Source organism: Penicillium riverlandense, assembly GCF_028828495.1.
Source record: "Penicillium riverlandense strain IBT 135883 chromosome Unknown utg000001l_segment0_segment0, whole genome shotgun sequence".
In the NCBI taxonomy this organism is placed as follows: Eukaryota; Fungi; Ascomycota; class Eurotiomycetes; order Eurotiales; family Aspergillaceae; genus Penicillium; species Penicillium riverlandense.
This window is the reverse complement of record NW_026643194.1, coordinates 4,513,973-4,540,553: the sequence shown is the minus strand read 5'-3', so window position 1 is coordinate 4,540,553 and position 26,581 is coordinate 4,513,973. Positions and strand designations below refer to the sequence as shown.

The window sequence follows — 26,581 nt, the reverse complement described above, 5'->3', positions numbered from 1 at the left end:
TTTTGCGCGTGGTTGCTTCTTTTCTTTTCTTTTCTTTCCTTTTTTTCTTTCTTTTTCACTGGTTGAGACTCCTCTCTTCGATTTTTCCTTCCTTCCTCAATTCCCTTGACGCTATCATCAACGATACAGTGTATCTCCCACCAGAGATCTGTGTTTGTGATCCTTCCCAGCACCCGCGTGATTCCCAACAGGTGCCTTGGCCGTCTGGCGTCTTCTCTTCCCCGTTATCCTTTTTGTGTTTGTATGCTACCACGTTTCTTTATCGTTATTTTTCATCTTTAATGGACTGGGCGGCGAAATCTAAGGTCGGGATGGGAATTGCCCTTTGAGGCTCTGGAGCTGCGGTATAATTTGATGATTATTCTTTCTTATTCCCCTGCCCTCTTGCCGTAGTGCTGGTGGCACTTGACGGTTGCTATCCTAGGCATTGTTTCACTAGTAGAGTAGACGTGAACAACGAATCCAAGCACTAGACTACAAAACCAAGAACCAACCCCTGCTCTCCCCATCACCCCACTCATCATCAAAACATGTCTCAAAAGTTCTCCTCCGCCTGTACCACTTCCCCAGATCCACACCCAACGTCCTTAACAACAACCTTCTTCCCCGAACGGCCCGTAACCCTCACATCAACAGTCTCCGTCCCAAACCCACCATCCTTCTCAAAGTAATTATAATACGTACGCGTGGTGTCCGTCCACGAGGCCCCGTTATCAGTACTAACCTCCAGCTGCGTGACGGGCTCATTGGTGTTCACAACCTGCATCGCGAACCAGTAGGCCGATGAGCCGTCTTTCGAGTGTAGGGATAGCGGGCCGGATACGTCGCAGGATGTGTAGGACCAGGTTATGTCGATTACGCCCGCTGCTAGGTCCGAGAGGGTTGAGAAGGCGTTGCTGAATAGGTCGATGTGGTTTTCTGCGCAGGAGGGACATTGGTCGACGATCTATGGGGTATTGGTCAGTCTGGGATTGGGTTGGTTTGTTTGCGGGTTAGGTTTTTGGTTGGTGGGGGGAGGGAATAATGAATGCATAAACTGGTCTTCACATACCATAGCCTTAATCGAATTACCACCCCGTCCTTGGATAGACACACACGCTCCGCAGTGCGCTGCATCATTCCATCTGTGGACCGATAGCGCAGCGCCGAAGATGTCGCTCGGCAGCGTGTACCCCGTGAACGAGCATGTGCCGCTGGAGACATCGCCAGTGTAGTATGTGGCTTCGCCGGGGTTGCCTCCAGCGGAAGAGCCTGGAGAGGAAGAAGATGAAGAGGCGATGGTTGTTGCAGCGGCAGGGGATGTCTCCGAGGTAGTTGTGGACTGCTCGCTGGCTGCATTGTCAACAGCAGGAACGGCGGCCGTAACGGCAGCAGCAGTGGTAGTAGTGGTGGTAGAAGCAGCAGCAGCAGCATCATCAGCCTCAGAAGTAGTAGTCAAAATATCAAGAAGGGTAAGCGTCTTCGTCCTAGTCGACTGAACCGTCACCGTCGACGACGGAACAACGGCCTCAGTGGTAGTGGTCGTGGTAGTAGTCGTGGACTGGGTAGTAGTAGTCGGAACCGACGAAGACGAAGATGGTGTCAGCGTCACCTCGACAGCGATGGTGTTAACGACAATCATATATCCTGACGGACACTGTCCTGCATCGTTGGGTTGAAGGCGCGAAGCGACAGATGCAGACGCAGTGGCGGCGATGCCGAGGAGAGCGGCGGTGCCGGTGAATGGTAGACGGAGATATTTCATCTGGTCCTTCTCGTAGTTCTCGTATCTTGTCCTTGTTATTTGAAACGAAAAGGGTCGGCTGGTGTGGGTGGGTGGGTGTAGATTGTACAATGACAGACCTAACCTAGACTAGGTAGGGTATCTGTTGAGAATATGTTCAAAAGAAGAAGAAAAATCAACAGCGTAAACTGTCTCAAGAAAAGAAATGAAAGGACGTCCGGATATCGAATCGCAGACTTAAGTATGGAAATGGAATAGCCAAGGCACTGCCTGATAGCAAGAGAAAGGAACGAACGGTCTGGAAACAGCGAAGAGAAAGAAGGAGAAGAAAAATAAACGACAAGCAGAAAGCGAGGGCTACGACTCTTTGCTGACGGAAGGGCAGAGACGAGTCCCGCGCCATTCTGAAACACGCGTGGAGTAGGGCTTGGGGTTGTTAGTGGTGGCTTAATTTAGCAGTTTAATCAAGGGAAATATTACCAGGACTGACCTAATTCCCGAATCAATGGGAGAGATGATGCAGAGGAGAAAAATAATAATTTCGGAGAGATTCGCTAGTTACCTGCTCTTATCTAGGAGTAAATACTACTAAAATCACCAAAAATGCATGCCAACCACACTATTACCGGGCATCCCACATAATCTCACTCAAACTCAACATCGCATCCCCGCTAGCCTTCTTCGCCGCCATGAAATCCTCACGGTTGTCCGCACCGCGGGGCCCGCGCAGGATCTCCGAGAAGCAGAGGTCGACGAGCACGCGAAGCTCATCGTAGCTGAAAGGTTCGCCGTTCCCGGCCGCAAGGGCCTTGTCGCCCTGAGCGGCAAACTCCTCCTTCTCATACTTGGCGTTGTCGATAGTCTTCTCCGCACCCTCAAGGAACCAGTCCAGGAACTTAGCGCTGCGCGGCAAGGCGACGATCTCGTGCGAGGAGTCGTTCTCGTCCGCTGCTGTCGGGTCGATAATGATGTTCTTCAGGTTCTGTTGGAGGACCAGCACATCGAGCTGGAGACGTAAGGCGCCGTTCTCATTCATGGCCCCGATGTAGCGCGTGCAGGCGACGAAGACGTGATCAATGAACCGTGCTAGGCCGGAGGTGATGAACCAGCGCTCTGGGGAACCGAGGTATAGCGAGACGTTTGTGTCGAAGGCGATGAGGTCGTTGTTCAGCTCGAGGATGGTCGGTGACGCGGCCGTCGGCTGGTTCATGAGGATGTGCCACCAGGCTTCGTTTGAGCTGGGGGATGGGGTTTGGGGCTCGGAATTTCGGATAGTAGGGGGATTCGGGCCAGACATTGTTCTTGTTAGCATGTGGATGATTCCACACCGGATGTCAACGTGCAATGTCAGAATTGCGGTAGAACCAAGACCGTGCAAGGACTGCAGGGTTCGGTCAAAGGCCACCGCCGTCTCTTGGTTGAGTGGAAGAAAAACGGGCTGGTTAATACTGTCACGCTTAGGTCTCATCGCTCCGAATAAGGTCCACCGTCGCGACGGTCGTCCGCTCGCAGTCAGAGATGGCGACGAGTCAGCCTCCGCTGCCGGGTCCATCACCAACCGAATTTTGGTGAGATGACTGCCGAGCCATTTCTATAATGCGAATGTTAGTGGCCGCTTAGACACGAATACACACAATTCTCTTACCATGCTGTTGTACAGGAGTGAAAGAGCAACGACTGTTTTGGGGTCGGATATGATGTCGTACGGTTCCAGAGGCACCTGATTAGTCCGTTTGAGAAGAAGCTCAATTTCCTGCTCTTGTTAGTTCAGGCCATTATTGACGAAGGTTCAGGGCTTACCTTATCAAGCAAGGCCTGCTTGTTTGTTGTGGCTCCTTTCCACAGCTCATTGACTGTGTCACGAACATCTCCGGACTCCACAAACTGCGCTGCAGCCTTGAGTCGGACTCCACCTCCCTGATTCCGAGTCGAGACTTTCGTAACCATTGCTAAGGACAGATGAGCCTGAGATTTCAGGGGAAATAATCGGAACATTCTTACCTTTATACCATCCGAAACACTTGTCATAATATGTCACAATCTGGTCAATGAGAAGCTGTGTGAAAGACTGGTCGTGCGGAATGCTCGATAACATCTTGCTAAATTCCCGTATGATGGACATGAATTTGACCGTGCCCTGCCAAATAGTCAAATTAGACAATGCAAAGAACGTTGTTGTGAGAAAACTGACCCTGAAAATGGGACGAGGAGACACCTTGGCCCACTGAGGGTCTTCCGTAAACGCATCAGCTGCGATAAAGCTGAGCGTACACAAGTCCGTCACAGTCTCATCCAGCTGAGGGTGGAAGACGTTGACCATGAAGTCGTCCAGGAAAGAGGTCAGCGTGTTCATGGAGATGTCCGAGTTGACCGGAACAATATCCTTCAAGCGTTGGATGAAAGAAAGCGAAGGCGGTAGTAGCAGACCCATATTGAAGACACTTGGTTCGATTAGGATCTTGTGGCCAGTTCCGGAGTTGCCCTGTCTGGATTGGGCAGAGTCGTTTGTGGAGGATTTCTGTCTTGTTTTGGAGACCATTCCAGGTACAGAGGACTTTAGAATCTCATCCAGCTCGTCCTGCTCAGCCTTCATCTCTGAATTCTGATCAATATCAGATAACTTGAACATTTTCTGCGATACACCTTTTCGTCAGCTACTGTCAAATCGAAAAACCATATAAATCTTCTACCTTTGTTTTATCTCGACCGGAGTAGAGCTGCCGCCGAGCGTCGGCTTCCTCGTTCCGAGAACGATAAGAAGTCTCGCCATCAGTTGCAAGATAGTCGTGCATGAGAGATCGGATCTTGCAGATATAATTAGTAATATTTACAAGGGAAAAAGAAGGGTCTCTTACCTCGCTTTGGTATAGTTTCCACAACTCCTTGAACCCTCCAGCAAGGGCATCGCCGGTGGTGAGACCCTCACGTTGCACAATAGCCGCGACCACATCGTGAATGACCCGATGGCCCTCAGCAATGGCCTCGAACTTGGCGTACAGCGCCCATAGAAATTCTGCCAGCACGTGGCCTCGCTTTTCGATGGCCTCGGTGGGTAGACTGGTCTTGAGGAAGTTGTCTCGAGATGGAAACCCTTTGGCCGGGCTGGGATAGCGAGCATCAACATCTGCGTTCGTTTTGTCGACCACCGCGAACAATTCAACCGGAAGACGCTGTTCAATCCGATCAATCGCTACATCAAGATGGCCCATTTTGTTCAAGGCTTCGATCAACAAGTGAATATATGAGAATGTGTCGGCCTCGGGATTCCGCGAAGCATCTTCGACCATGGGTGTTGACGCATCCAACTTTGCCAGAAAAGTGTATACTGGTCGTTCCCAAGAGCGGTTGCCGGTCCAACTGAATGAGCTGATGTCTCCCTCTGGGCTTGGTGGTTTCCATCGATCTGTGCAGTACGGAGACTTCAGGTACAGGTGATCATGCAATTCTTCAATCAAGATATCTGTGAGTGATATTTCTTGATTGCTGAAGAACGCACGGACATCTGCCAAGGCACCAAGGTTGTCCAATTCAGAGCGGCGGAGCAATCGCAGGCCAGTGTGAAGCACATCCACCGCAGCGAGGAATCGCTTGTCGGATATGTGAGCCTCTAGCTTCTCAGGCAGGGATTGGATTTCCTCGATATGGCAGAACAACTGAATGATATCATCGTAGTTCTGTGAGGATGTTGCCAGCCCCTTGAGCTCCGGCTTCGTGGACAGTAAACCGGACTTTGCCTCCTCCAGGGATTGTCGCAGGTCACGAACTCGGCCCTGGGAGCTTGTAATACTCGATTGGATTTTATGGTATGTTCCGATGGAGCTGTTGAATCCCTGGTGATGTTCTATGACCCGTCATGTCAGCCTCTAGCCCGTTACAATCACTGTTCAGTCACCTACCATTGACAATCGCCTTCAAAGTCCTCTGGATCCGATTATGCATCCGGAGGAAGTCCGGCTCGCGGTCCGCCTTGCCCAGTGTACTCATGTCCATCAGACTCAAAGCCACATGCACCGGTATGCACTCGGTATCCGTCATGAAATCCCACTCGCGCTGGATCGACTGCAGGACGGCTATATATCATAAACATATCAGCAAAAATGTCTCTTCCAAGGAAACGTTTCGCGACGGACATTCAACTGATTGCAGCTCCCCAAGATTTTCATCCACTTTCAAGGCATTAGACCCATTCCTATCTCGATTCTTGCTTTCCGGGTACCGCGGCGCCTCCTTCGGACGATCAGGTCTGGAGCCCTGATATCTGTTCTCTGCATCTCCATTCCTTGTGCGCGACCGCGAATTGGACGATGATGATTGTTGTTGCCCGTCCCGATCTCCTTGATCGCGCCGCCGCTCTGGAGACGGATTGGGTGACACAGAGCGCGGCGAAGGCGACTCGCCGTAGAAACCACCGTAGCCACCAGGACGGCGATCCCTGCTTGCTCCTCCTGCTCCGCTGTACCCGTTCACACCGAGATTGCTACCGCCGTAGCCGCCATCGCCGCGGTCGTACCGGCCGGTGTCGCCGTATCCGTATCGGCCGCTCATTCCAAACGGCTTCAAGTGGTCGAGTCCAGAAGGTTATGCTGCTGAGGACACGCTGGTGCGGTGCGACCAAGGGGCCGTGGAGGCGCAATCGGAGGGGAGGGGAGGTAGAGGTCTGGCTTTAGGCCCAGTGGATTTCGCGCAACGAGGGGCGGACAAGAACAGCGAGCATTCTTGTTCGCGCAATTGCAGGATGCTTGTGAGCAGCGATGGAGTGGTTGTGGTTGTGGTTGATGGTGTTGTGTTGTTGTGTTGGCGGTAGTGATGGAGGGAAGGCAGGCAGTCGGGGCGGGATGAAGTCGGGGCTCCACACGAGCTTCCTCTCTAACATTCATTCATTCCACTTACCTACATTCTACTGTACACGGATTCCACAAAAAGCCCTAGAATCATGCCGAGCATATCTTCTTTCTATCCTATTCTCTCTCATACTAGCACTTTAATTCTCAGGTCTACTTAGAGATAGGCTTGGTCTCACGCTCCAGCCACTTGGTCGTCAGCTCGTCCTCCGTAAAGAAGTGGTGCGTCTTGTCCCAAATCTCGGCGTGGTAGTCGTTCACCCACTTGAGCTCAGCATCGCTCAGCAGCGACGGCTCGATCAGCTTGCGACCGATCGGCGTCATCGTAACGTGTTCGAAGCCCAGCCATTGCTTGTCGCCGAACTTGTTGGGCGGGTTGACCTCCTTGCACAAAACGACATCTAACAACAGATATATCAGCACATATAGCAAGTTGGGGTTGGTTCGGGCTCTTACTCTCAATTCGAATGCCAAACTTGCCGTCCTCGTAGTATCCGGGTTCTAGAGCCACAATTAGCATTGATGGGGATGTACAGAGGGAGGCTGACGAACCATCCGAGATGACGTTTCCAGCAGCAATGGGCACTTCAGTGTACTGCACACGAGTGCCGATACCCATGGGTCCCTCGTGGACGTTCTGACCGGGATTAGCAGGACGTATCGTGCAGGATCGAGCTCGGCGTGCTTACCAGATAAGACCCAATTCCGTGCCCTGTACCGTGGAGAAAGTCAAGGCCTTCCTTCCACAGGAACTGACGGGCCAAAACATCAATGGCAAATCCACTGGTACCCTTGGGGAACACCGCAGTGTCGATGCCAATCATACCCTTGAGCACCAAAGTGAATGCTCGCTTCTCGAACTCCGTCGGCTGACCAAAGTGGTGCGTCCGCGTGGTGTCAGTGGTTCCATCCAGGTACTGGCAGCCAGAGTCGCAGAGATAGATGGCCTTGGGGTCAATGACAGAGCAGCTTCCCTTCTCAGGTTTGTAGTGGATAACCGCACCGTTAGGGCCCGTAGAAGAGATGGTGTCGAACGAAAGACCGGCGAATAGATCCTTCTTGGAGCGGATCTGTTCGAGCTTGTCTGCAGCGTCGACTTCGTCCAGGGTCGTCTTCTTGTTGACCAGTTCGTTCTCAAGCCAAGCAAAGTACTCGGTCAGGGAGGCGCCATCCCGAATGTGACACGCCCGCATGCCGTCCAGCTCAGTGTCATTCTTGACGGCTTTGGCATCGGCGATCGGGCTGCGGGCCTCCTCGACCTGCTCCTCGCCTCCCAAATTGAGACTAAGAGCCCAGGAAGCTTTGTTTGAAAGCAGAAATTTGAACGGGGCTTCGGCATTGCCACTGGACTTGCTTCGAGCTTCGCTCAAGGATTTCGCGTCCGCATAGATGGAGTCATACGGCTTGACGATCACATCCTTGCCGAGATGAGCCTTGACCTCTGGTGTCAGCTTGTCATCTTCGACATAGAGCTCCGCAGTGGTGGGCGTGACCACGGCATATGAGAAAAACACCGGGTTGTAGGGAATGCTAGGAATGGTCAATTTTGAATATACCATCAGGAGACACGGCGCTTACTCGCTTCCTCGCAGGTTGAACAACCAGGCAATCTCATCGAGCATAGCTGTCATTCGTCAGCAATTCTGGTGGGGAAAAAAGAACGGTTTTCCCTACAAATAAAGAAGGCGCCTTTTTTCTTGGTTTCTAACTCCTTGCGAAGGTCGGCCACCTTGTCCTGGAAGGACTTGCCGGCATATTTGTTGGGGTGCACCCGCACCTTCTCACTGGGGCGTGGCGGGCGGTCCTTGCCCCAGACCGAATCGACCAGGTTTTGCTGGATACCCACGAGCGACGATCCGTTCTTCTCAAGAGTCTCGGCGAGTTTGCGCGCGCCAGCTATAGATATTAGCACCATGGTTCATATATGCACAGGCAAAGCCAACGTACAGGCTGTGATCAAAGACGGATCAACACCCACTGCCTTGCCGCCCTGAGCCTGTTCCGTTGTCCTAAACACATTCAGCTTCAGCGCCAGACCTATCATTTAGGTCAATTGATCCGTACCATTCCTGCCAAGTAGGAACCCCTTCAATTCCACGCTTAAGCAGCTCCCAATTGCTGTCCAATTGCTTCGCGGCCTGGTTGAAGTACCGTCCATCCGTAGATAGGGCGGCCTTGGTCAGGGAGATGATCGCGGTACCGGCGGAGCCCGAGAAACCAGAGATGAACTCTGCAAGGGCAGTGGTAAGCTGAGAGTGCAGACAGGGAGAAAGTGGACGGATCGCTGACCTCGACGGGCATCACACGGCGCAATGTACTCGGATTGATGGCTATCCTCGGAGGGAACAACTGTTGGATGCGAACATGAGTCTCGACACGTCGTCCACGGGATTGAATGATGGCGTACTGTACACATCCACCTTGTTCTCCTGCATCAGCTTCCTCAGCCTGGTCAGGCGATCAGTGGTATCCACGGTCCCCATCTCGACCGAGTATCGTGGACCGAGGACAGAAAAGAATCGAGCGTGCGAAAGTGGCCGTTGCAGCGAACGAAAGGGTGTCCCACAAAAGCGGATGGATTGGGTGAAGAGCATGGACACCGCACGAGCGGGAAGGAGAAGAGGAGTTCGATGCGATAACTAAGCGACCAAAAGGAAGAGGGGAGGGACGGAGGAAGGGTAGCAGCGCAATCAGTTAGCGGATGTGTTGGTGGTCCGGTAACGATCTCCGGTTGAAACCGCGGGTCCCCACAGTTGCCATGTTTGCACTGGCCCGGCTTATCTAGGGATTTTGATGATTATCACGCACAAAACATGGATAATAATGGTATTGTCTATGATTTGAATTAAGTAAAGAATTACTATCTTCTTATTCTCTCTCTGTGCTACTACAACTTCTTCGTTGGACTGCTTCACCGCCCTCCAATTCTGCCACCCCCTCTATCAGCACGTGATGATAACCATCTGTTTGTTCCCTCCTTTGACCGTCCGGAGTTCCTGGTCTCTTCGTGGAGACAGGCTTGGGAGCCATGGAGTCTGCGAAAGAGGCTCACCTGGTATGTGTTTTACTTTTCAATCGTGCCCTCCAGCTTGCTAACCACCGTCTCAGCTCGTGACGGAGCTCTACGATCCCGCCAACCAGCGCAACCCCTCCAAGGTCAATGAAATCCAGGCGCGTCTGCAGCAACTCCAGAAGGGCGAGCATGGGTGGATGATCGCGGATGTGCTTCTTCGGGAGCCTTCCACCCACCACCGTTTCATCGGTGCTCTCACTTTTACAGTGAAAATCAATGTCTCCGGGTAAGGACTCGCATCTGGTGGGAATTTCCAAAGTCACTGACTCTATTTCAGCAAAGAAATCAAAGAAGATGCGGCACTAGAGGCCATGCAGCACCTGGTCAACCATTTTGTTACATTGGTCAATGAAGTTGAGCAGGCCATGGTGATCAGGAAGCTGGCCTCCAGCTTAGTGGCTCTCTTCATGCAACCGGCTACGCCGTGGAAACGGGCCGTATTGCAGCTTGCAGCCAGTCTTGCCAACGGAGGGTATGTTTCTGAGGACGACTGCGGGTCATTGGACTTCCAAAACACGGTGATCCCGGCTCTTTCCCAGAAACAAATCATTGCCTTGCTGTTCTTCTCGAATCACCTGGCAGAGGAAACCATGCGGCTGGGTGGGGACAAGTATGATCAAGATGTTATTGCAGAAGGGGATCCGGATATTATGCGCGACCGCAGAGGGATGTCGGTTTCTGTGCGTGTTGCCCATAATACCCGGGATGCGTTTCTTCTTTCCCAGTATGTCTTGCGGCAGATATCACAGCAAGCCACTGTCCCGGACTTGGGCACAGAGGCTATGAATTCTTGGAAGGTAAGATCAGATTTACCATCACATTTGCTGCAAGACCCGAGTATTGATGGCGGCACAGACCTGGCTTGTTGTACATGGAAACCATCCATCCCCAACAACACAAGACATACCAGACGAGGTCTCTCACATCAAAACGTCATGTGCCCATGACATTATTGAAGCCGTCAGATTACCTGATCTGAGAGACAGCGCAGTGTCCATCTTGACCTCGGTCATGGAGAGCCGGCTTGTGTCCCTTGACAGCAAGTCTAAAACTCGGCTTTCGCAAATTCTCATCGAGAGCATCAGTGCAAGAAGATTGTCCGATGAAGAAGAAGACGGGAACTATCTGACACTTATCGATCTCCTGGTGGCCTTTGCTTACTACTTGGATCTGGATCTTTTTCGGGAACACCTGTCTCCTCCAAATAGCCAGCTCTTGGAAATTCTCCACAATGTTTTCAAGAGCCCTGGATATGCCGCAACAGAGGAGATGGCAACACCTCGAGTGCTCGAATTTTGGAACGAGACCGCTGAATATCTGCCAGACAAGCTCGAATCTGATGATCCTCTATTCGCAGCCGTGAAAGATCAGCTGGCCGCAGTCGTGCTAGGCTTATTTAATAAGCTTCTATATCCAGATACGGAGCACCTCCAGGGCTGGACGGATGAAGAGCGGAGTGAATTCAACGTTTTCCGGTCCGAGGGCTGCGACTATTTACTGTCGGTCTATCAATTCCTCGGCGTTGATCTCATCCGAGTCTTCCAAGAGAGTGCAACATCCAACCTTAGCAACCAGAACTGGCGAAGCTTTGAGACGGCCATGTTCTGCCTCACATACTTATCAGAAGCGGTGGATGAGAATGGACATGCTGATGAATGTTTGGATGCCATTTTTGGGGGTAACACACTTACCCAGGTCTTCACAAATGCTGGAGCAGCCATCCCACTCAAAGCTCGCCAGACATTGGTGGATGCAATTGGGAAATACGAATCTTATTTCAAACGACACACCCCTTTGCTCCCAGGTGTTTTAACCATTTTGTTCGAGTCTCTCAACTTTGAACCATGTGCTCAGGCAGCATCACGGTCTATTCAAACCCTCGCAAGATCGTGCTCTCAAGCCCTGGTCGGAGACATTCCGGTATTCCTGGACCAACTAGATCAATTTCGAGTCAAGCCAACAGCGACGGTCAACACAATGCCCAGAGTTCTACAGGGAATTGCAGCTATCATTTACGCCTTGCCTCAAAACCAGGACAAGGTACAGCCCCTGGAGCGAATTTTGCGGCTTCTGGTTCAGGAAGCCCACACGGCAAGGGAAGAAGGTAATACTTCTGCCTATGAGTCTGCTCGCGCTCGGGGCGACCTTGTTCTCAGCTGCATCGCCAGCGTTGGGAAAGGGTTTCAATCCACCGAAATAGAGCTCACGGATGACGAAGTACCTGAAGACGAATCGTTCTGGAGTTCTGGACCAGGCACCGAGGTTCAACGCCTAATCATGGAGGCCATGAGACTGCTCATTGTCGACTTTCCGGTCGATATCAGCATCATCGAAGCCGCGTGCGAGATTCTAAGGGCTGGCTATACCGAGAAGTCCGGCCCGTTTGTGTTTCCTCCTTCCATGACTGTCGACTTCATCAAGAGCTTCCCACTCGGTATCTCCGGCACAGATATCATCATGGCCACCGCATCCTCATTTCTGGCGTCCCACGGCTCGCATTCACTGCAGATCCGGGACGAAGCCGCGGCACTGATTGCCCATGTGACGCAACTGTTCTACACCATGCTGGAAACCCCGGATCTCTACGACCCAGAAACGGCCAACGCGGGGATTGACTTTCTCGAGCGCCTGTTGCCTAAATACTATCCAGTTCTGTTCTCACTTACAACCCCGCTACCATCCCCGAGTGAAGACCCGGGCTCGCAGCGACCACCAATTCTCGCCGTTCTGATCAATTTCACACTGCATGCCCTCTCGCGACCGGAACCTCTTCCCATTCGATCCGCCTCCACATTCTGGGCTAACCTCTTAGTTCTCCGCCCCAGCGCCTCAGAGGATACAATCGTGCTACAGCAAGTGCTTGAGCAATTCGTGCCTTCTCTATGCCACACCCTTATCCAGCAAATAGCAGGCCGTTGCGCACGCTCAGATCTGGTGTCTCTAACCGATGTCCTTCGGCGTGGGATATTCAAGCACATGGCCATAGCACGTCCAAGCCTCACAGCCGCACTAGATGCAATCGACGCCCATGTCGTTGATGCAAACGGGCAGCAGGTTCCGCTTCTAGAGCCGAAGGAAAAATCACGCTTCCTCGAGTCTCTCTTTGTTGCTCGAGGAGCCCGACAGCAGTCGCTGGATCTTGTGCGGTCCTTTTGGTTGAAATGTCGGGGGTTGAGCTACGACTATGCGCGGTAGATTGGGATATGGTGCTGGGAATGCATAGATGGAGTGGAGTTGCGGATCTATGAAATGGGACTTTTTGGTTGGGTCTGCAAGGTATCTATTTGCAATTGGCATATGGTGCGTTGCACTTCATCTTACAAGTGAATCACGCGCGAACGGGCCTCTTTCCGTAGATTAGGACAATAATGCTGCGCAACGAAATTACTATGATATCCAAGCTGACCACCTGCACCGCCTCGGTGGCGGTGTACACAAAAATAGCACCGGGTAGAGATACCCACACCGATGAGATGGACATCGCCTGACACATTAAATATTTTACACACATTCCAGAGGTGCTTCATGATGAAATTCGTGCAGGCTGACACTCCTTCCCTCCGCATCCTCTCCCTTCCGGACGATGCCGCATATCGCCAACACGCCAGAGTCTCTACTCCCTCGCTCGGATTCGCGCAACCCGGCAACGACCTGTAGAGGGATCACCACGAGTGGCCGGCCTTGTCGCCGCTCTCTAGCTTCACAAAACCACGCGAATTCATGGAATGGATGCCCATTGTATGACACGAATTTGTATTGCTGGCAGCATAAAGATCAGGCTGTCGCATCGGCATCGACATGGGCCGATCCGAGTCTCCAGCCTGAGCCCGAGCCCAGATCCAGCGTCGATACGCTACTGGATCGGCTGGGCGTACTTGAAGTTTCAGGCCAACATGGACAGCCTACAGCTCAGCAAAGACATTGCCATGGTCGCAAAAGGGCAGATGTTGTTCGAGTGAAAGAGAAGCATCGTCCACCTCCCAAGAGGACCTTTTGCTGCTTTGAAATTGTCGACGATGAAGACATGGATCGTCGAATTCCCCAGCCGGTTACAAGGCCAGTTCAGCTGCAACAGGTTCGTCCGGCCCGTCGACCGGCGTCCGCGCCTCAGAATCTCTATCAACAAGGGTCGAGGCCTAACTCAGTCCCACAGCGTATGCATGCTTCGCTGTCGCCGACTCCCCAGCATTCGCGCCCTTCCTCATCTGGGACCGGACTATCACCAACTCCACAGACCCAGTCCCTCCTTTCCTGGATCCCACCCAGCCTCTCTCCCCAAACGACATCTCTGCTTCTCACCGAACTCGCCAAGCCCATCTCCGCCACCGACGAAGAGGGCTACATCTACATGTTCTGGGTGACTCCTCCAAGCACTACACGCAATGCCGGCAGCACTTCACCTCGTCCACCACCACGAGAGATTGCATCGTCCCTGCTCCTCCCAGTCCCAAATAGTAGCAGACCAGCCCAACGCCGAAGCATCAGCGATGCTATCCGCGTAGCACAGGATCTCAACGCCCTAAGCAGCAACCCGACCGCAACAGCACCGGGCACAGTACGATTGAAAATCGGGCGCGCAATCAACGTGCACCGCAGATTAACCGAATGGACGCGTCAGTGCTCCAACGACCTGACGCTTATCCGATACTACCCATATAGCCCATCAACATCAACGACAACACCGACACCACAGCAGTCCCCCTCTTCGGCGTGGCTATCTCCATCTAGACATAATCACCCGCAGCAGCGCCCTACATCGTCAGAAACATTGACATTGACGTCCGGGAGAAAAGTCCCGCACGTCCACCGCGTCGAACGCCTGATCCACATCGAACTCGCAGATCTGCGCGTACGCGACCTGGGTCCGTGTGCGGAGTGTGGGAAGGAACACCGTGAGTGGTTCGAGATCGAGGCGTGCAAGGATGCCCTGCGGCGGGTGGATGAGTGTGTGCGGCGGTGGGTTTCTTGGGCCGGAGGTGATGTTTAGGGAGGATAAATATCACAACACACCCTAGGAGGTCCCAATTAATAATTAAAGAATTAAACCCATTTCATAGATTTGGTTGTGGATGATGTTGGTGTTCCGTTTCTAGAATAGTAGCTTCTGCGTATTTTATCCTCACTACCATCACCATCCGTCCTCACATCTAGACCTTCACCATCCGCTGGTTTCCAGCCCTCAGCGTACTCTCTAAGTTTATCACTATATTCGCTTGCAACAACTTCGATATGGTGCTTTCCGAGACGCTCTTTTCTATAGACTTCTCTACATAATCATCACTATGCTGACTTTGATGTTTGATGTGAGTGGTCAATACTACCAGTCCAAAAATAAGCTAATCAATTTATAGGTGTGGATACTAGGTAAGCGTGTTAAGAAGTTAGAGAGAGACATTCAGGCTCTAGGACGCTCGACCCAACCCTAAGATCATCTATTCTTGCTATACGGATTATTCCTGTCCCTTATCCTCGCTTATTTACCTAGTTAATCGGAAAACACCCCGATACACGTGTAGCAAATCTCTGTTTGAAAGAACAAAATAAAGTAACTTCAAAAAGTCTGCTACTCTCTTTTGTGACGGCTGCCGGTCCGATTCTGACATTAAGGTTGCCGTCATGTTTTAGGTATTCAAGTCATAGTGATTTGCACTCTACTGGTAAGGCCTTGCGTTTTGCGGCGTCTCTGGGGTGAAATTTGTTATGAGCTTCCGGGGTTTCCTGGGGGTAGGCGTCTTAAGCTGAATACTAAGCTGAGAAAACACTCTCTCCGGCTGACATCGGACTGTTCCAGTAGCTGCAAAGCTATTTTGGATAGTCTGAGGTTCAATAGCTGTGAGACGAGCGTTGGGGTAGACTACAAGAAATCGAATTTGTCGTCATAGTTCTTATAAGCCCGGATAAGAGGTTTAGTCAAGCCTCGCGCTGGAGTCCGACCTCGTCACGACGTCTGTATCTACGCCCTAGTCTCAATACGAGCCTAAATCTGATTCGATACATTCACTGCATAACACTGGACCTCCATCCCGCGCCCGACCCTAAATTAGTCTGTCAAATGGGCCTCCAGTCCCGCTCAATGGGGGCAGGGACATCGAGCGTATCAAATCACCAAACGTGATATTTCAAAGCAACTCAACTCGGACTGAGGTCCTCGCATGACTCGCGCAGCATACTTCATCTCATCAAAATGTGGCTGTGAAGCATACAAGGGGTGAGGCGCTTACTGCCCTAGAGCCTCAGACTTTACTCGCCTTCTCATACTAGATCTGAAGAACGGGAGAAGAAAGGGCAATAGGCTTGTATTGGTAACACTCCGGTGGAGAAAGGGGAGAGAGACACAGGAAGCTATCTCACTATCTAATAGTGTCGGTGACCCACGTCATCCTCATGTTTCGTATAAGTCGAAAGACTCGAGCCACGTGGACCATTCTGGGTCTTGGGGATATAGCTCTGTCAAACCGAAGTCCATCGAACCTAAAGAGAACGGTTCTTGTACTGCTGGCCCTCCAGGCTCGCTCGTAAGGCCTTGAGAAGATACCGCAGTTGGATTCAAAATTTGGTCTAGGCATCGCGAGAAAACCGTCTGAGCTTGCTTGCAGATCTGATAGTTGCTCTGTCCAGATATGGCTAGCGAGTCACAGCACGAGATGAGCACGCTTATGTCCTGAATTAAAGTCGATCGATTGAGCGTCGCAGACCGATGGGGCTGGCGATTCTGTCGAAATAGCTCTAAGATAAGAACGCTCGCGCATGGTAATGCGTAAAACACCATCTATGATTAACATCAGTCTCCGGTTTTTGAGTAGGGAAACAATTTCGCAACTCACCATTCCCTCCAGATTTGGCGTAGCTATCACGTCGTTCTTTTTCAAAAGCGACAGCGCCAAATGGAGGATTTCTTGCGACGTCCGGATCATCTTATCGCGATTGCCCTGGTTTTGACTAATGAGCAGCTTATAGAGAAGGAACTTGCTATAAAGGCATTCAAGCCGAGGACCTATAACCACCCAGATAGCACTCGGTAGCATAGTGTCACACATTGACTGTTCGTATTCTTTGTGAGGGATTGATTCCCAAGTAGAAGTCAATTTCGATAAGATTTGTCTAGTGAAAGGGTCAACATCTAAATCTTTGGTTTCGGCTATACGGAACGAGCTGAGAATCACCTAGCTTGTTGGGCGATATTCGGCATTGGTGGACCAAGTGATAGCTCCAAGACCTCTTCACGGATCATGCTTAGTAGAAGAATCGCTCGAAGACGGGAAACTGGATTAACCATAACGTCTCCACTCCAGCCGTTCTCGTCAAGTTTGGACCTAGCAGCTTCAAATTGCTCGACAGGTCCAGTTATAACTGAATCTGGCAAGTCAAGTGGTAGATCCACTGCGTAATACTTTCGACTAAGACGGGGCGGCCGACCAACGAAGGTTGCTAGCTCCTTGTCATGCTCATGAGCAAGAGCTATGACTCTTTTGCGAAGCTCTACCAAATATGGGGGTCCTGATTCTTCGCCTTTGAACCCTTTATGGAAGCCAAGAGCTGCTATAGCTGATGATAAGTCGCCCATTAAGCGCCAAGCACGAGAAGAATCGTCCCCAAAGCACCAAGTGGCAAGGGTGGATACAGATGTCAATAGCCACAACGTCAAGTCGTTCGTCTGCTCTATTTGATCGCAGAATGCCCTAGTTTGCATAGAAGCGTCATATGCCCTAAGCATAGTCTTTTGGCGGTCAAAATTTGATTGTCCATCGCCATGGAAGACTTGACCGTTGGTCCTCACAGTTGCGCTGACTAACCCAATGCGTACGAAACACATGCCAATGGTCTCCCAGCGCAAGCGATGTCCAGAAAGGGCCAGCTCGAGAGCATCATTCTCCGCAGATATAGGAAGCTCGAGCGAGCACGTAGTCTGTTCGAATATTGCCAGAGCTGTGCTTGTCAGTTGATCCAAAGGGGGCCTAGCCCCTAGGTGCCGTAGGGTACTTTGCGAGGCTCGCCATGCTGCTTTGAAAAGAAGTGAGCCACATAATTCAAATGCATCGTTTTCGCACTGGTCCCGGAAAATTTCAGGGAATTCCGCGTTGAATTCAAGGAGGGAACGCAGAACTTCTACACCTTCTGAAATAGCAGCTGGTGTCACCGGATATGACCGTTTAGGTGTAAATACGCTTGTTCGTGTCAAGTATGCAAACGTGCGGTGCGGTTGCCTGCCGTTAAAGTCTGCGAACGGCATCAAAGAATTATGCATGGTTACCAGCCCAGTCCCCCGGTCATAGTCATCAGATGGCGGTTTTTCAGATGGCGGAGATAACGCGCAGACTGACGAGGTAGTGGGATTGTCAATCTGTCTCGCACTTTGCGGTGTGCTGAGGAGTTGACATTATGTTCATTGAAGCTCAATATCTAGGTGAAGAGAGGGTTGCTTACAGCAACATTTCAGTATAGGAGTCTGTACCTCGTGTCATCGGTGATGGGTGGTAATAGCACTGTCCTTGAAAATTGCGGCGTACACAACGAGTACAATGCGGCCTTGCATGATCGCAACGAAGCTTCGACCGTCGGCAAGGCTCACACGACGAAGGCTGGCCATTGCGGCGAACTCTGTCGGTCATGACGAGAGGTGGCTAGATTCCACTGCCGGCAATACAAATTTGGAAGACTTTGCGTGCGGAAGAGGATTGCAAAAGACCTATCACCTTGTTGAGAATTAAATGTGCTGGCTGTGACGTCGGAGTTATTGTCGGAGTACTAATCCACATACGGCTTAGTGCTCCGACGTCAATTCTCGAATCTAGATTGTCGGCATAGACTCCTCCGCCGATATCTCCAAAGCCATGACAACTCCGAGCAGGATGTCGGACCTCCGTACCTTTAGAAACTACTTCCTAAGTCTTACCACTGTTGGGAATTTAGTGCAGGGTTCGGACTCGGAATGCGGGTATACCCGAGCAACGCTCCAAACGCTGCGCCGCCATGTTTCCGTGCTTTCCGTACAGTATAAAACCCACGGTATTCTACAGCCAGCCTACGTACAACGATAAAGTGTCTTCTTAGTGACTATACCGCACACTTTCTCCCTAGTCACCATAACGTATGAGCACTGAAAATGGTCTCGAAGACGTCGACAGATGCGTTTGGGATGGAGCTACAGCATGCCGGTGAATTTGATGAGGCTGGTCAACCGTTCACTTGCTCGCAGGAACATACTAGGACTGGTGCAGAATCCGGATCTGCGGCCTCACAAGCCGACAAGAAGCCGGAAAACATACACGGCCCCAAGGGGATCAGATTCGCGCTTTTGTTTACATGCATCCTTCTTGGAAGTTTCTTCATTGGTTATGTGCGTGCCAATCTGTCGCAAGAGAGATTTCCAAGCTGACGTTCAGCTGTAGGATACCAGCTGTATCGCGACATTGACCCCAGTCATCACCGATCAGTTTCACGCTCTCAATGACGTTGGGTGGTATCAAATAGCATAGTAGGTTTCCCAGGACAGGGGTAAGATGAGGTTACCCGACTGACATTTTCCAAAAAGCTTGCTCGCACAATCTGCAACAATGTTGATTTATGGACAACTGTACTCTTTTTATTCGATGAAAACACTCTACATGGTGTCATTGTTTGTCTTCGTTATTGGCTCAGTACTATCTGCCACAGCTCCAACGTCCCCAGCATTCATCGTTGGGCGCGCACTGAGTGGACTGGGAGCAGCGGGCATATTAGCGGGAATGAACATGTGAGCACTTGAATGATATACCTTAATCTGGATGAGCTGGTGTAAATTAATTCATCGTGTCTAGTATTGTCGCACATACAACCTCACTCAAGCACCGGCCTATCTATTCTGCAATCGCCGGCGGCGTAGAATGTATTGCCCTGGCCTTTGGTCCTTTCATCAGTGGAAGCATAGCCCATTACTCGACGTGGAGGGTCAGCTTCTATATCATCATCCCGATTGGCGTTGCCATTATTGTAATGGTCTTCTTTAGCATCGGTCACATTCGTCTACCCGAAAATTCACATCTCAGCTGCAAGGAGAGACTGAAGCGCATCGACTGGGCAGGCTTCACCATAAACGTACCGATGACTCTATGCTTGGTACTGGCTTTGGAGCGGGCTGGAACGGCATACTCATGGGCCAATTGGCGAATCATCCTCCTGCTCGCAGTGGCTGCGGTGCTCCTTGCTATATTCCTGATCGTGGAGTACAGGGCTGGTGACGACAGCATGGTCCCACTGAAGATGCTGCGTCAGCGGTCTGTCGCCTTTGCTAGCCTCATCACCTTTTGCAATTTTGCGCACCTTTCGGTGATTGCGTACTACGTAAGCCGCAGTCCGCCCCATTTGCACTAGTAAAGTGCAGTGCTGACTCGTGACCAGTTACCATTTTACTTCCAAGCAGTGCGCGGCGCAAGCACACTTGGATCTGGTCTCATGTACCTACCCTTGGCCGTGACATTGGCGATTGCCGCACTAGTCGGCGGTCCTTTGACGACTTATATAGGCTACTACAATCCGGTTTTGATGCTCGGGGGCGTTCTCATGGCTGTTGGAAGCGGGCTCATAACTACACTCCAGCCTGATACCGGTTCTGGAAAGTGGATCTCTTATCAGATCCTCTACGGGATCGGCATCGGTCTAGCTTTCCAACCGCCCTACATCGCCGTCCAGACCGTACTTCAAGACTCCATGGTGCCCACGGCACTGGTTATGTTGAGCTTCGCACAGCAATTCGGGGGTATCGTCATCCTATCCATTGCGCAAAATGTGTTCCGTGACCGACTGGCCTACAACATGGCCACACGAGTACCGGGATTTGACCCCAAAAAGACCCTGGGTAGTGGTGCGCTAGGCCTCATTAATGCGGTCCCAGCAAAATTTCGAGATCAGGCCCTAGTTGCCTATAATGGGGCTCTTGTCGACGTTTTCTATATTGCATTAGGTCTTACATGTCTGGCAGTAGTCAGTACACTCGGTATCGAATGGAAGTCTGTCAAAAAAGGGAAGAAAAGATAGGCGTGTCACGTCGTGCCAGCTTTCTGCGCGAAGAAAGAATGCAACGCGGCTAGCCGCCCATTTAATGGTATGTATCTTCTTTCTGGGAGGCTTGTATAGCTCGACACTCTACCTGCTACCTATAGATGCAGGAGTGTACTTCGATTCATTATATTGAGTCTTAAAGTCATGCGTGAGGCATTCCGATCATAGCTAGTGCTTCACTTTAGATATGGTTCCCTATTAATAGAGACTGCACAGATGACTATCTCTTCTTTCACTCGCAGCCACGATGTTAAAAGGTGAGCTGATGACTTGACATCATCCATAACCATAATTGCTTCATTGGCTTTACGCGATGAATGGGATTCCAATAACCCACGCCAACACCCATGCCATCCACGAGTCTTTTCCTGGAGATACCAAGCTGGCCGCTTCATGATGACGAGTTGGAACCGCCGCTCCGATGGAGGATGGACTTTCTGGGAATGACTCCGTCGGCACCGCCCCTATTGGACTGTTTGATGGCTCTGAGGATGCGTCAAAACTACCACCTTGGCTTGAAGGTTCCGGGGTGACCGATGGGGGCGCAGATGTAGCGACTGGTTCACTGGGACTGGATGAAAGTAATGGCGGTACAGTCGGCATAGCGAAACCGCCGTCGTGGGTACAAAACCCGCAAACATCCGTTGGACACATATATCCTATTTGGCAGCAAAGACAATTTCCGCAGTCGGGACCGTAGCAGGGCTCATCGCATCTAGGCTGGCCCATAACGAATGTGCAGGGCGCGTCAAAAGGGCAGCATCCGCCACCTGCGGTGCAGCACTCTGCATGCGCATAACATGACAACGGCCACCTAGAGCCACCTAGACCTCTATTGACTACCTTAGGGTTCCTAGACCCTCACATAGATGTTCCTCGGAGCCAGAATATCTCCTAGGGTCAGTCAAATCAGCTCCCAGGGGATCAAAAACCGAGGAAGGTGTGAGGGTCTCACGTAGGCGTAGAGGTGGATAGCGTCTCGAGATGAAAGATCAATATTAAGAACAGCTATAGTCGACTCTAGGTACAAGACGTAGCGCGAGGAAGCAAAAGAAAGGAGCGTCCTCGCATTCTTCAGGAGACTGTCGTTTCACCAGAATTGCAGGGCACGCCCCCAACCTGCAGATCAAGCGGAGTAGTCATGCATTCCTCAGCTATATTCTGCCCAATGCATAGGAATTGTTTTGGCAGAGTGCACCATGGGTTGCATGTGGATCTGTCAGAACGCCAAGAGGTGATGATATTTGCGGTATAGTTCGGAATCCACACCGTTGTCGGAATCCTCGCTCTTGGCTATCTCATCCTTCAGCTTCTGGATATGAACGGCACGTTTCTCGGCGTCCTCATTGGTTTCATTTTCGTACATCCACCAACCCGATAAGGGCTGGATGGAATCAAGCCCTGGTTCCTCGGTTGCGGGATTAGGACTAGAAATGATCGGTTCCACTGTAACGTTTGACGTCCATTGGTACATTTGGAAACCCCCGTAATGTGGAGTGCCGTCTAGCATCGCCCCGCTTGAGGTGGCTTGAATGCCGACCAGCCCTGCTAGCATCGTAGTTTTGTGAGTAACCCCATTGTCATTGACAGTAATTGGGACGGAGGCGTAGCCGGATGGGATGACGTCTGTGTCAACTCCTCTCGACAAAACATCATCCAATCCGAAGTCCGTGTTTTGTGCCTCAAACTCGGGAGAAGAGACATGATGGACCGGATGCGCCCAAGACAACAGCTGCCCCTCAACATCCCAGAAGCAGAAGGTTGTAATCCAGCCAGATATCGTGCAGGTTCCACTTCCGCGTAACTTGTGTGCACATTTGCTCCAGAAATCTTTCACCTGAGGGGACTCTGGTCTATCAAAGGACAAGACGAAGTGATTTAGGATCGGCCGAAGAAGCTGAGAGAATCGCGCGGGCTGATCGCCAAGTTGGTGCAGCTTGTCAAGTTTCTTCACCATGTATGCCCAGTCTTCCCGCTCTCCCAGCAAGGTGACGGAAGGAATGCCACACATAAGGGACATGGTGAACGAGAAGTACTTCTGCATCGCACCCATCATCAGGACAGCCGCGACAACACTGTCGACTTCAGTTGTAGTGCTAAACTCGGGCATAATCCAGTTACGCAATTCCGGATCCACCACGTTCTTTTCAATAAGCCTAGTCATTTCAACGGCAAGAGCACCAAAATCTGCCGACTTGATATTTCCGGCACCAGTGACTTCCAACTCTTTCTGCCCTTTATGTGCCACAAAGAATGATCGCAGTGCCTCTGCGTGTGCATTGACGAAGAAGCTCAACTGTGTGAGAATAGAAAACCACACGTCTTCCGGTCGGATGGTCAGGTTGTGATGATAACTATAGGCGTGAATCACGGCCCAGACGAAGCCGTGCTGTGACGCAGAGACATGGCACCTATTAAAAAGGCTAGGGGAAAAAGAGCTCTGCAACACCCCTCGACTGCGACGATTCTCTCTCTGACACGATTCCTTGAACAAATCTTCGGCCGTTTCTATCTTTCGTTTCTCCCATCGACGTGGAGGGAGACTGGTTGTAGTGATTGTGACGGGCATATTGTTCAACGTGGAGTATATAGCCTAGTGTGGAAGTATAGGACAGACGGCGAGTGTGATTGTGAGAAGATATCCTAAATATTTGACGATGGAAAAATGACCTGGCTGAGTGCATTCAAAATCTAGGCGAGGAGAAGCGGCGGGGTTGCGCGGCTGAAGAGGATATGATTTGAGCAGCCCGACTCGGTAGTAGATCCTACTCCACCTCTTCCGCAAATCAGAAAATACTTAACGTGGACGGTGATCGTAGATCTCCGCCAGCAAGGCAAGACTCATATTGCAGCGACTAATGGTCCCGACATTTCTGCGTTCATATTTTACCATGGCATTTACCAGTATCTAGAGCAGAAAATATATTGGAAGGCGAATTTGATCTAATACCTGAGAGCAAACCACGTTAAGACCCAATGAGGAGTGAGACAAAGAATATCTCGCAGACAATCAATTGAGGTATATCATGTGCTGTTTTTCCCTAGCGAAGACCCGCAAAATCCGTAGGCAAAAGTGGATTAGATAGTGTTGCAGAACCAGATGGTATTGCAGGACTGAGGGGTCTGGCAGGACCAGGCCGTGTGGCCTAAGTAGGGTCCGAACGCGAATAATTCCCACGGAGGCCAACGATCGTCCCAGATAGTCTCTCCATACCAAATGGCACAGGGAAGAAAGCCAAAGACCGAGGAAAGAGAAGAACCCTAAAAGAATACATACGTAAGGAATCATCCTCAAGAACATGTAGTCCTCATTCAGAAGCGTATACCGGAAGGGAAAAAAAATTATGCGCATTACCATAGCCATGTTAAGCAATACGATAACACATTGGTGAGTAACATAAAACGAGACAGCCGATTGTCTTTTATCTCTTACACATTCTTTGTGCCTCTCGCTGTTTTGGCTGTGTTCCTCGGTACGTTTAAGGACACATAGCCTTATGGTGTCTTTGGCCGGCCGCTGTCGCCTACTCCGGCGCCCGCTTCCCCCTTTGACTAAACCTAGTCAACCACCATAGCCGACATCAAGCAACCATGGGCGAAACCACATTGCTTCCTGAGGAGGCCTTGACGTTCCCTCGCTTCCCGGACCTACCCGCTGAGCTGCGTCTTATGATCTGGAGCTACTCTCTCCCACATCGCGTTGTGGAGCTGGACATGTCCACGCAAGCTATAGGACCTCCATTACCATGTGGACTCACCTTGACCTCAACTTTGAATGGACTCCCACCACTCATCTCTCGTGTCTGCCGCGAGTCTCGCTCTGTGGCTTTGCAAAGTCGCTCTATGGTCTCGGAAACAGAGGTCCCAAAAGGAGCCTCTTGACTATTCGCGATGAAAACACGGCATCCTATCGACCCCTTACGAGATATTATACACTTGAACTGGGAGCCTGGGAGCCCGGAGTTTTCTTCCCGTGGTAGCTCGTTCTTTTACCTTGCCTGGCACGCGGCCAGTGTGGCCCGCGGGGGCTCTTTCATGCTCCGAAACCTCCGGTTCATTGAGGAGTACGAGAAGGACGCTCTCAAGAGGATGCCTAGCTGGATTGTCGTAGTCAGGACAATTATCATACACGCCAGTAACAGATATGTCGCCTGGACAGGTCTTTTTGGACTGTTAGGTGACGAGCCAGTGCAACTGGTCTATGTCTCTGACGAGGACAGAGTCAGGGCCTTCCTCGACCTCGCAGAAGAATCCCAGCGAAAAGGCCATGCCTTTCGTCCTCAGAATTTCCACAGAGAATTCACTGAGGCAGAGAAGCAAGACATCAAATATACGATCAGCACACGCCATCTCGGGGACAACAATCCAGCTATACGGGTAGCGATAATGTTTCGCCTATGTATAGAGATGTGTAATCATTCACATACGGCAGAGGAGGGCTTTCGTCCCCCACCGGAAATAAATCCACCGTCACCACCGAATACAAAATATATGCGTGGGGTTAGCGGACAGTATCTTCGCGAAAGAGGTCGGTTTTTTAGATACGATGAGGATGACTGATGCCATTACAAAAGCTCATTCTTGAATGATGACTCCTTACTTAGATAGATTCTTTTCTCTTCTTTTCCTCATACTTAAGTGTCTCGTTGAATGTACTGAGTCTTTCTTTATAACAATTATGTTTACTTCTCCTATATACCTTATAGAGGATATAATAGTTATTAATACTATATACGAAACTTTTAGGGTGTTGATTAGGAACAAGACCACATAGGATGGTAGCAAAACTATTTTATATACTAGATCGACTACAGTATATTAAATTATTGGAGTTTAATGCTCAAGAGAAATCTACAATCGAAATCTGGAATCGTAAATATGGTAGGATATGAACTTCTATATACTATTAAGGAAATAGTAACATTTCTCCCAAAATATCATCGTTAGCCAAGGGTAGGAAACCGAGATATGAGAGCTCGGGGCCCGTTACTGTCTCGATGGAAGGGCTTTTAGGGTGTACACCTCTGCTCGAGCGGTGGTACCACTAAGTTTATTCCATAGGTAATGTTATAGCCAAGAGGATTAGTAGGGAACACTGCCTGAGTATTCAACGAAGCAACTAAGTCTGGGGAAAAGAAAAGAGAGAAAGCTATCTACTAGTATATGACCCTTTTGTATAAGGAGGAAACTTCCATCAACTTCCTTCTGCAAACACCTCATTCATAGGTTATTTATACCACCTTTAGGCATCAAACCCTGCCTTAGGCTCTTAGATCGTAACAGATAATCCTACCTTTCCTTTAGAATAAGATCTTGTTCTTCTATCGTCTTAGTGTGTTCTTCCTCACTAATGCTAGTTTGCAGATTTTACCACACTTCTAGCGATGGGGCGGTCGTCCGTCGCGGGCGATCATTCTCATAGTCGAAGTCGAGGACCTAAGGTATCTCCTCCGCGGCCGCCCTTGTGATGCTAAACTCCTACTTTGTAGCTTATTGCCGCATTACTTAGGATATCGGCGGGATCCTACTTTGGACTATGGAGAGCACATTAATAATAAGCTAGAGCGGGCAGTTCCGGATGTCTGCCACCGACTAAGTCTAGTAATAGTTATAGATTATTGCTTTTCGATAGCGGAGTAGTTAGGTAAGCTCCATATATTGCTAAAATTCTAAGGTAACGAAAAATTTGATCGATTGACAAACGAATCTGAAATAGGGACCCTGATTCACTAACAATATATATAGATTAATTAATCTATCTCTATTTTAGCCTCTTCCTATTCCGGTCTAATTTTTGCAATATCGTCTTCGGAGAGACCCCGTCGAAGCTCTGCCACTTCGCTAAACTCCTTAATAGTACGCACTTCGCCTAGGAGGCAGGTACCAAAAATATCTATAATATCATCT

General features: G+C 50.5%; 10 protein-coding genes across 10 annotated transcripts; 5 read left to right on the top strand and 5 right to left on the bottom strand.

Annotated features, from left to right (window-relative positions):
* Positions 1-535: 535 nt before the first annotated feature.
* Positions 536-1,744, bottom strand: N7474_001832 (putative extracellular cellulase CelA/allergen Asp F7-like; the record flags this gene model as incomplete). The annotated part of the gene is made up of 2 exons (XM_057193247.1): positions 536-946; positions 1,052-1,744. 2 exons carry the CDS (start codon positions 1,742-1,744, stop codon positions 536-538), a joined length of 1,104 nt encoding a protein of 367 aa, XP_057058200.1.
* A 601-nt stretch (positions 1,745-2,345) lies between these two features.
* Positions 2,346-6,268, bottom strand: N7474_001831 (exocyst subunit SEC8; the record flags this gene model as incomplete). The annotated part of the gene is made up of 9 exons (XM_057193246.1): positions 2,346-3,314; positions 3,369-3,476; positions 3,524-3,672; positions 3,725-3,860; positions 3,915-4,355; positions 4,414-4,527; positions 4,579-5,564; positions 5,620-5,793; positions 5,854-6,268. The coding sequence occupies 9 exons, from the start codon at positions 6,266-6,268 to the stop codon at positions 2,346-2,348; spliced, it is 3,492 nt and encodes a 1,163-aa protein (XP_057058199.1).
* A 449-nt stretch (positions 6,269-6,717) lies between these two features.
* On the bottom strand, positions 6,718-9,047 carry ampp (aminopeptidase P; the record flags this gene model as incomplete). The annotated part of the gene is made up of 10 exons (XM_057193245.1): positions 6,718-6,965; positions 7,021-7,065; positions 7,117-7,201; positions 7,254-8,094; positions 8,143-8,188; positions 8,239-8,460; positions 8,512-8,573; positions 8,629-8,794; positions 8,854-8,913; positions 8,972-9,047. 10 exons carry the CDS (start codon positions 9,045-9,047, stop codon positions 6,718-6,720), a joined length of 1,851 nt encoding a protein of 616 aa, XP_057058198.1.
* Positions 9,048-9,948: 901 nt separating this feature from the next.
* Positions 9,949-10,584, top strand: N7474_001829 (uncharacterized protein; the record flags this gene model as incomplete). The annotated part of the gene is made up of 1 exon (XM_057193244.1): positions 9,949-10,584. One exon carries the CDS (start codon positions 9,949-9,951, stop codon positions 10,582-10,584), a length of 636 nt encoding a protein of 211 aa, XP_057058197.1.
* Positions 10,585-10,648: 64 nt separating this feature from the next.
* Positions 10,649-12,832, top strand: N7474_001828 (Armadillo-like helical; the record flags this gene model as incomplete). Its single annotated transcript, XM_057193243.1, has 1 exon — positions 10,649-12,832. One exon carries the CDS (start codon positions 10,649-10,651, stop codon positions 12,830-12,832), a length of 2,184 nt encoding a protein of 727 aa, XP_057058196.1.
* Positions 12,833-13,220: 388 nt separating this feature from the next.
* On the top strand, positions 13,221-14,624 carry N7474_001827 (uncharacterized protein; the record flags this gene model as incomplete). Its single annotated transcript, XM_057193242.1, has 1 exon — positions 13,221-14,624. The coding sequence occupies one exon, from the start codon at positions 13,221-13,223 to the stop codon at positions 14,622-14,624; it is 1,404 nt and encodes a 467-aa protein (XP_057058195.1).
* A 1,395-nt stretch (positions 14,625-16,019) lies between these two features.
* On the bottom strand, positions 16,020-17,882 carry N7474_001826 (fungal specific transcription factor domain-containing protein; the record flags this gene model as incomplete). Its single annotated transcript, XM_057193241.1, is given in 3 exon segments — positions 16,020-16,406; positions 16,462-16,789; positions 16,801-17,882. The coding sequence occupies 3 exon segments, from the start codon at positions 17,880-17,882 to the stop codon at positions 16,020-16,022; spliced, it is 1,797 nt and encodes a 598-aa protein (XP_057058194.1).
* Positions 17,883-18,740: 858 nt separating this feature from the next.
* On the top strand, positions 18,741-20,650 carry N7474_001825 (MDR family MFS transporter; the record flags this gene model as incomplete). Its single annotated transcript, XM_057193240.1, has 5 exons — positions 18,741-18,974; positions 19,027-19,112; positions 19,170-19,370; positions 19,435-19,957; positions 20,015-20,650. The coding sequence occupies 5 exons, from the start codon at positions 18,741-18,743 to the stop codon at positions 20,648-20,650; spliced, it is 1,680 nt and encodes a 559-aa protein (XP_057058193.1).
* Positions 20,651-21,893: 1,243 nt separating this feature from the next.
* Positions 21,894-23,243, bottom strand: N7474_001824 (DUF4419 domain-containing protein; the record flags this gene model as incomplete). The annotated part of the gene is made up of 1 exon (XM_057193239.1): positions 21,894-23,243. One exon carries the CDS (start codon positions 23,241-23,243, stop codon positions 21,894-21,896), a length of 1,350 nt encoding a protein of 449 aa, XP_057058192.1.
* A 1,022-nt stretch (positions 23,244-24,265) lies between these two features.
* N7474_001823 (2EXR domain-containing protein) lies at positions 24,266-24,556 on the top strand (the record flags this gene model as incomplete). The annotated part of the gene is made up of 1 exon (XM_057193238.1): positions 24,266-24,556. The coding sequence occupies one exon, from the start codon at positions 24,266-24,268 to the stop codon at positions 24,554-24,556; it is 291 nt and encodes a 96-aa protein (XP_057058191.1).
* Positions 24,557-26,581: the final 2,025 nt, after the last annotated feature.